The 8,018-nt window shown below is 43.7% G+C and overlaps 1 protein-coding gene across 1 annotated transcript; it reads left to right on the plus strand.

Moving 5' to 3' along the window:
- Positions 1–2,310: 2,310 nt before the first annotated feature.
- Positions 2,311–7,367, plus strand: SLC35D3 (solute carrier family 35 member D3). The gene is made up of 2 exons (XM_074190271.1): positions 2,311–3,517; positions 5,272–7,367. The coding sequence occupies exons 1-2, from the start codon at positions 3,082–3,084 to the stop codon at positions 6,090–6,092; spliced, it is 1,257 nt and encodes a 418-aa protein (XP_074046372.1). The 5' UTR covers positions 2,311–3,081; the 3' UTR covers positions 6,093–7,367.
- Positions 7,368–8,018: the final 651 nt, after the last annotated feature.

Below are 8,018 nucleotides of genomic sequence, written 5' to 3' on the forward strand. Positions count from 1 at the left end.
ATTCTCTCTCTAGTTTTCTTGTCCCCCCAAATTTTGCCACTTATATATAATTTCTATGAGAAGGCCAAGAGCATAAGTAAAAGAGAGTTCACTGGGAGATAAAATTATAAAGATAGATTTGGATGTTTTTTCTAAGGAATGTGGATTTAATTGTGAGTTTGGGGTTCTGGTGGCTGAAACAACAATGATAGATTTGCTGTTAGAAAGTTGTACAGGTTAAATTAGTTGACTGGTAAAGTTCAGCATTGGTAGTATTAGAGACAAGTTTTCTCTTAGATTATCTGGAGTTGGAAGTCAGATTACAAAAGATTAGAGAATAAAGCAGGGTAAGAACTAGATTGAAGGGATAGAGAAAGTGGGTTTGTGTTTTCAGACACACATCTACACATGTCTGTATATCTTCATGTTAGTCATGTGGATGTGTTTGTTTTGGATGAAGGGGTAGAGTAGGGAAAACTTGATATTTTTAAGCAGAGTAAGAAACTGATAGGGAGAGCCTGAAGTTTCAAAAGAAGTCTATAGTGGAGCAATATGACCCTCCTTAGCTACTAAGATAAAGTAAGAATCACTGGTCTGGAGTTAATGTTTTCTATACCCCACTACCTTCCAATTACTTATAGATGCTGTCCCTTAACTAAGAGGCCCTAGAAATGCCAACTATTTACATGTATTTATCTTTAAAGGACTTGTCAGAGAGGGATTCAGAATAGAACAAGTTATCTGTTGCTGAAAATAAATCTTGTAGATCCTATGTTAATTGAAGACAATTCCATGCCTCATTACCCTCTAAAGCCAGAAACACCCATCAGCACTTGACAACAGGAGGCTAGAAATGGCCAACTAGTTTAGAACCATCACTATTTGCAGCAAAACAGAAGTTCACACAAAGCAAAAGACAAGAATCAGAAAACAAAGTGTTTTTCTTTCAGTGTAATTATGTCTAGGGTTATTCTTCCCTACAAATGGTTCTTTGAGACTTTTTTTTCTCAACATGTGATTTCATTGGAAGCCTTGTTATAGAAATCTTCTCCATTTGCAGATTGGTAATTTATAGATTTGCCCAGAACAAATATCTTCCTCCTGGGAGAGGCCAAGTGACTTGCATAGGGGCACATGGTTTGTCAGTGGCAGGACAATCCTGGTGTTTAAACCGAGGTCTTATTAATTTCAAGTCAAGTTAATCTCCTGCAATTCAAGACCTCTCTTTTCCCATTTTCCTCCTGGAAAATAGGCCTAAGAATATAAAAGATCGAATTCTTGTTTGAGATGCAGACAAAGATGGAAAAATTCAACAGGCCTTCTACTAATAATAAAGATGTGGCAGGAGTCCATTTACTCCCTGAAGCTCTTGCCCTTGCCTTTGCCTTTCAGGGCCAGCTTTGGGGACAGCCCAAGTGGTTTGTCTCCTAGGGTGGGAATCCCGAGGATTGCCTCTGCAAGGATCCCTAGTCTCCCCAGGCTGCTCTTTTCGGGTGTGCTCTTTCCATTGTCATCTACTGCCACCCGATCCACCCTCCCCTAGGAACTAAAGCTCCCCCCACACACACACACACTTTGAGAGAGATTGGGATGAAAATAACCTCACTCCCTCTCCAGTCTCCTTGTGCCGGTTGAGCTGCCCCCACATGCTTCCATCTCTTCACTTTAATAATGACGATACCACGACCTTACAGCATTTTAAGGTTCACCGAGCACTTCCTTCACAACTGTAAAGCGTTTCTCTTTAGTCAAGCATAAGCTCTTGGAAAGTCAAGTCAAGTCTATTTTTGGTTTGTCTTTGTATCATTTATTATAGTGCCTGGTATCTAAGTCGTTTAATACAAATTGGAATTAGGGATCACAAGTCTCCTACAGCTGAGGCCACTGACTCTCCCATGGGTTCAGAGTCACCCAGCTTCCTAAATGCGAAATCCGAATTCGATCCCTCCCTCTTGTCCCTGCTCGCATCTTCTGACTCCAAGGGCAGCTCCTTAAACCATCATGTTTCTATCCTCAAGGGGATCGTTATTATTCAAATTATTTTTTCTCGTTTTAAACCGACTCCCTTTCATGACTCCAGTGGTCCCCTGGGGCTGAGGGTCCATTCCCGTCCCCAGGACTCGGGGGAAAAAGGCAAACCCCCCGTTTCTCCCCTACTACCCCTTTCTAGGATTTCAGATCTCTAGTAGCACAAGTTCTTTCACGCCTGGGAGGGGAGGGAGGGAGTAGGAACCCGATTATTTCTCCCGATGGGAGTGTCGAGGCAGGAGGCACAAAGTTAGGAGCCGCCCCTTGAACGTTCAGCTTCGCTTGGTCCGGATGGAGGGACAGAGGTGGAAGAAAGTTTCCTCGCAGCCTTTGGGTGGGGATGGGTGACGGAGTCGGAGCTCCAGGCGATCGGTGTGGCCGAAGGGCTCGGGGCGCCCAAGCACCTGTTGCGGCCAGTCCTTGCTGAGGAGCACGGGCATCTGGCTGGTCTTGCCAGTCCTGGGGAGCTGTAGCCCTTCCAAGCCAATCCACCGAGCCGGGAAGGAGAGCATCGGGGTCGAAGCAGCCGAAGAGAGAAGAGGGGAAAGCATGGCTGAGTCCAGGGACTCCGGGTGGACACCGTTAAGTAAATGAAGAGAATTGACTCGGTTCCCACGCTGCGCCAGGGGACTGGCCTCTCCTAGGGGTTTCCAAGCACTGCAAAGGCGTTAACCCTGACTCCCCACTGGAGTAGACACAGCCGCATCTCCGCCAGAGTCCCGGAGGGTTCCAGCCACTGGCCACAAGCCGGTCTCTCCCTTCCCCTCTTCTTTCTTGACTACTTTTCAGTGTCCCCCGCCCGCCCCTCTTCCATTCCCTGGTGACGCCCGCCGACTCGTTGCTGTCCAACAGTCCGACCTGAACCCGGGGGCCTGAGAGGACTGTCCTCTTGGGAAAGCTCGCTCCTCTCCAAGGCAGCCTGGGGGCAGGGAAAGTGGCCATCTCTCTCTCTCTCTCTCTCTCTCTCTCTCTCTCTCTCTCTCTCTCCTCCCTCTTTCTTCTCGTCTCTCCCCTCTTTCCTTGCTCCCCACAGATCTCTGATCCCCGGCTCTCGAGAAGTGACCAAGCGCCAGGATGCAGCTGTGCAAGGGCCGGATGCTGGGCATCTCGGTGGCCATCGCTCATGGGGTCTTCTCGGGCTCCCTCAACATCTTGCTCAAGTTCCTGATCAGCCGCTACCAGTTCGCCTTCCTGACCCTGGTGCAGTGCCTGACCAGCTCCACCGCTGCCATCAGCCTCGAGCTGCTGCGGCGCCTGGGGCTCGTCTCGGTGCCCCCGTTCAGCCTGAGCCTGGCGCGCCCCTTCGCCGGGGTCACGGTGCTATCCACGCTGCAGTCCAGCCTCACCCTCTGGTCCCTACGGGGGCTTAGTCTGCCCATGTATGTGGTCTTCAAGCGTTGCCTGCCCCTGGTCACTATGCTCATCGGCGTCCTGGTGCTCAAGAACGGGGCGCCCTCCGTCGGGGTCCTAGTGGCCGTACTCATCACCACCTGCGGGGCAGCTCTAGCAGGTGAGCGGCTCCAACTCTACCTCCTCCCCCTTCATATTCCTTCTCCACTTTACACACTCCCCTTCCCCAGAGCCCCCACTCCCTCCCAGGCCTTTCTTGGCTGCTTTCTACCATTTCCACCTTCTTGCTTCGTTTCCCCGTTGGTGTTCCACGTTTGGTCGGCAGTCTCCTTCCTAGCTCTCTTTATCCGTCCGGGGCCCAGCTCCCGGAGCTTTATTAACAACAGATCAGATCACAACAAAGGCTGTTGTGGATAGAATCCTAGACTTATTTGATTCAAGCCTGAGTTCAAGTCCCAGCGATGTCCTTTATTTGCTGTGCAAGTCACTTTCCCTCTTTGGGACTCAATTTCCTCTTCTGTGGTAAGGGAGAGAACACTCACTGGTTTAACAATCCCAAATTCAAATCCCGCTCTGCCACTTACTACCTGTGTAAACCTCGGCAGGTTGGACAAGTCATTTTTCTCTCCTACGTGTTTAGTTTCCTCATCACCTTAACCTGGAGTCTGTGAACTATTTTTTAAGAAAATATTTTGTTAATTATATTTCAACACGATTGCTTCCCTTTGTAGTCCCCGATATTTTATTTGATGCATTTAGAAACATTTTCCTGAGAAGAGATCCATAGGCTTCACTACAGTGCCAAAGGGGATCGATGACACAGAACCCCAGGATCAGATGATCTTGGCTGTGCTCTAACATCCCCTGAGAGGAGGATTATTTCAATTGCTGAACCCTTTAGAGAGGCACCTATAAAACTGGGACTAAGATTGGGATGAGAGAGGGAGGAAGCATAATGGGGGGGAGAAAATCACAGAGACTGGTGGGACCAGATCGGGGGTCTGCGCTGGGAGGTGAAGTTCCTGAAGTGCAGCCTTCCGGAAGGGGAGAAGAGTGGAGCAGAGGGATGAAGGATGAAGATAATCCTTTGTCGGAGTCCATGGCTAGATTTTATTAATAGATGTACACTAATTAGAGCCAGCATAAAGGAAACCCAGGGAAGGATAGTCATCTCCAGGGTTGGAAGATATCAGTCACTTTTAAGCAACTACGAACTTGTGAATGGGGTTCTAGGAGCAAAAATTCCTCACTTCCTTTGGATGCAGTTTTCCAACGAGGACTCTTCCAGATTATCCCGAAAATATAACGGAAGTTTGAAAGGAGGTCTATGGTTTCCCGGGCCAATGAAAACCAAGGGGCTCTTCCCACATTGCAGGGAAACAGTTGTCCCTAGGTTCAATGTGGCTTGGTAATTTGGGGGTATCAGGAAACTCAATATTCATTTATGTACTCCAAGGACAGCTCTATCAGGTTTTTTATGAAGTGGGACAGAAGGAAGAGAGAACCCAGTTTGAATGAATCTTTGAAGGAATCTTGGCTGGTTCCTCACTGAACAAAACCTTGGATAAGTCACTTCCTGCTTTGGATCTCAGTTTCCATATGTGTAAAATAGGGAATGCAGAAGGGTTGGCTAAATGGCCTCCAAAATTATTTGGGTATTTAAATCTAACACCCTTCGCTATGTTTAGTTCTCCATCTTTCCTAAAAGCTCAAAGCACTTAAATACTCTTGAAGGAGGGGATGAAGATCAGTCCCAAGTTCTCATTTAACAAATGATAGAAATTTTAGCAAAGCAAAACAAAGTGATAAAACAATTCACTTGACAAAGCTAGGGAGCCTGATTTCTCTACTTCTGGTCCTGTATTATAAATACATTTCAAACTGGTGCCAAAAAAGTCTTTTTTTTTCTTTCAGGAGCTGGTGATCTAACTGGGGACCCCATTGGGTATGTGACAGGTGTCCTAGCAGTATTAGTTCATGCTGGTTATCTTGTGCTTATTCAGAAGACCAGTGCAGATTCGGAGCATGGAGCTCTCACAGCCCAGTATGCCATTGCCATCTCTGCCACACCTCTTCTCATCATTTGTTCCTTTGCCAGCATGGATTCTATCAATGCTTGGACATTCCCGGGATGGAAAGATCCAACCATGGTCTGCATCTTTGTGGCTTGCATTTTGATTGGCTGTGCCATGAACTTCACTACACTCCACTGTACCTATATTAACTCTGCTGTGACCACTAGTTTTGTTGGAGTGGTGAAAAGTATAGCCACCATCACAGTGGGCATGGTGGCCTTCAATGATGTGGAGCCTACTTCTTTGTTCATAGCAGGTGTGGTGGTGAACACCTTTGGTTCTCTAATTTATTGTGTGGCCAAATTCATTGAGACCAGAAAACAAAGCAGTTATGAGGACCTGGAGAAAGACCACAGAGAAGATGTGCAAGAGACAAATGGAGCTCAGCCACCATTTGTTATGGAGGCCTTGTCCTTGGAGAAAGGAAATGGTGAAATGGAAGGAGAGGAGACAGCCACTGGGATCAGTCAGCTCTGCACAGAAAAACCTAAATGTCGTGCCGTGGAAGCAACACTGGTCTCTAGCATCAGCCAGGAGGCAGAAGGAGTTAATAAGAATTTATTAAAGGATGCTTATCTTGGAGTGTGGAGATTGGTTAGGGGGACTAAATATATGAAGAAAGATTATTTGCTAGAAAATGAGGAACTATCCAGCCCCTGAAAAGAAAATGTATGTATATTAAAATAACAATTATTATATATGTATAAAATGTACATATATACATACATCTGAACATTTTATATATTTATGTATATGTTTTAATAAGGAAGACCATATATTTTATTCCTAGTAGGGTACATATAGAAGAGGTTGGAAGAGGTTTATTCAGTGCGAGAAAATTAACCCCATCTATATTATCTTCACTGAGATTAAAGGATATGAAACTGATTAACAAAATAAAGCAGTTGCATTGCTTTTAAATTCTTAATAATATTTTTATTCCTTGTTCCCTCCTACCCCAGGTGTGTGTGTGTGTGTGTGTGTGTGTGTGTGTGTGTGTGTGTATTCTATGAGGAGTCCAGAAATGATACATTTCATAGACTTTCATAGGAGAATCAGGGCTAACAGTTTTGTTAAAGTGGGAACTACAATCTTGCTGACCTGTAATAAAAGAGGGAAATGGTAAAAATAAATAAATAAAAATGCATTTGCTCTATAAAGACAGTGATTTGATAGACTCTATTTATAGATATCTTAATCTCATGTTTACTTTTTTATCTAATTTTTCTTCACTCCTTTTAAAAATAAATGATCATATTGGATCTCTGGAGAGGAAGTAAGAGTCTTTTTGAAAATACTGGTCCCAGATCTTTAAATGTCGAGTTTACAATTCATGGTCATTAAATACAAAATTATTTTTATTAACAGAAACATATTTATGACCTTTACCTTGTAATGCTGAACCACCAAACACCAAATCCATTTCATATTGTTTTCACAGTGTTTGATATTCTGTAGAGTGAATACACTGGCTGGACTACAATTCAACAGTGACTGAATCTCAGCCAGGCAGAATAAAAGACAACCTGAAGTATAGTTCTTTTACTCATTTAAAACCAAGCTCGGCAGCATCTTCAACTGTATTTATATTAGAATTATGTTTCTTTTAGATATTCATTTTGAAATAAAATCAAACAACACAAGTACTGGTTTGTTGCTGTTACATTATTAGAAACTCACATTTTCAGTGTTTGCTGTTCAATGCTGTTATATTAGTTTTGTATTTTTGCCATATATATATATATATATGTATACATATATATATATGTATAGGCTGTCTAGTATGTAGGAGTCATGTTTGATAATTCCTCAAAGGAAAATAAGAATTTGGTCAAAGAAGTCTGATTTTCCAGTGAAGGAGAATGTTGTAAATTAACATGAAACTGTGCCTCCTCCTGAGGCATATTGTACTGTTAATGAGATTCAAAGAACATAATAAACAGTGTCATGCTTTACAGAAATCTGTTTGGATTTTTTTTCATTGTGTTGTCAAAACTTTCAACCAGTCAAAAAGCATTTATTAATCCTTTACTAATCCAAGGGAATTCAATTCAACAAGCATATAGTAATTGCCTACTATATGCCAGTCATTGTTCTAGAAGTTCAAAGATAAAAAGGAAAACAAGTCCTACCCTCAAGGAGCTTATGTTCTATTTGAGGAAAGGACCATTTCTTAGAATATGAAATAGACACAAAGTTATTTGGGGGGAGGATGTATAACAAGGGAGATTAGAAAAGAATTTTGGGGTAAAGAGACAATAAAGCTGAGTCAGAGATCCTGGGAAGCTTAAGTAAGGAGGGAGAATATTATAAGCATCCATTCTATATCCTAAGGTACAGTTGGACTGCCATGACTGGGGAACAGCTAGTGGTCTGGTTTGGCTGGAATGTAAAATCAGTCTGGAAAGATAGGATGGAACCAGATTGTAAAGGGTTTTAACAGTAGTCTGTGCATTTTTAATTTTATCCTAGAGGCAACAGGACGGATGAAGCTTTTGGATCAGTGGAGTGATATGGTCAGAACTGTGCTTAGGGAATATTAATTTGGCAGCTCTGGTGAGGTTGAATTGCAGAGGAGGGAGACAT

The sequence above is a fragment of the Macrotis lagotis genome, chromosome 5 (genome assembly GCF_037893015.1).
Source record: "Macrotis lagotis isolate mMagLag1 chromosome 5, bilby.v1.9.chrom.fasta, whole genome shotgun sequence".
NCBI lineage: Eukaryota > Metazoa > Chordata > Mammalia > Peramelemorphia > Peramelidae > Macrotis > Macrotis lagotis.

What these genes read in the sequence shown, in the direction of transcription:
- SLC35D3 (XM_074190271.1), top strand. Translation starts at nt 3,082, where the DNA reads ATGCAGCTGTGCAAGGGCCGGATGCTGGGCATCTCGGTGGCCATCGCT. An exon ending in CTGCGGGGCAGCTCTAGCAG is followed by an intron (nt 3,518 to 5,271) that starts GTGAGCGGCTCC and finishes TTTTTCTTTCAG; the next exon opens with GAGCTGGTGATCTAACTGGG.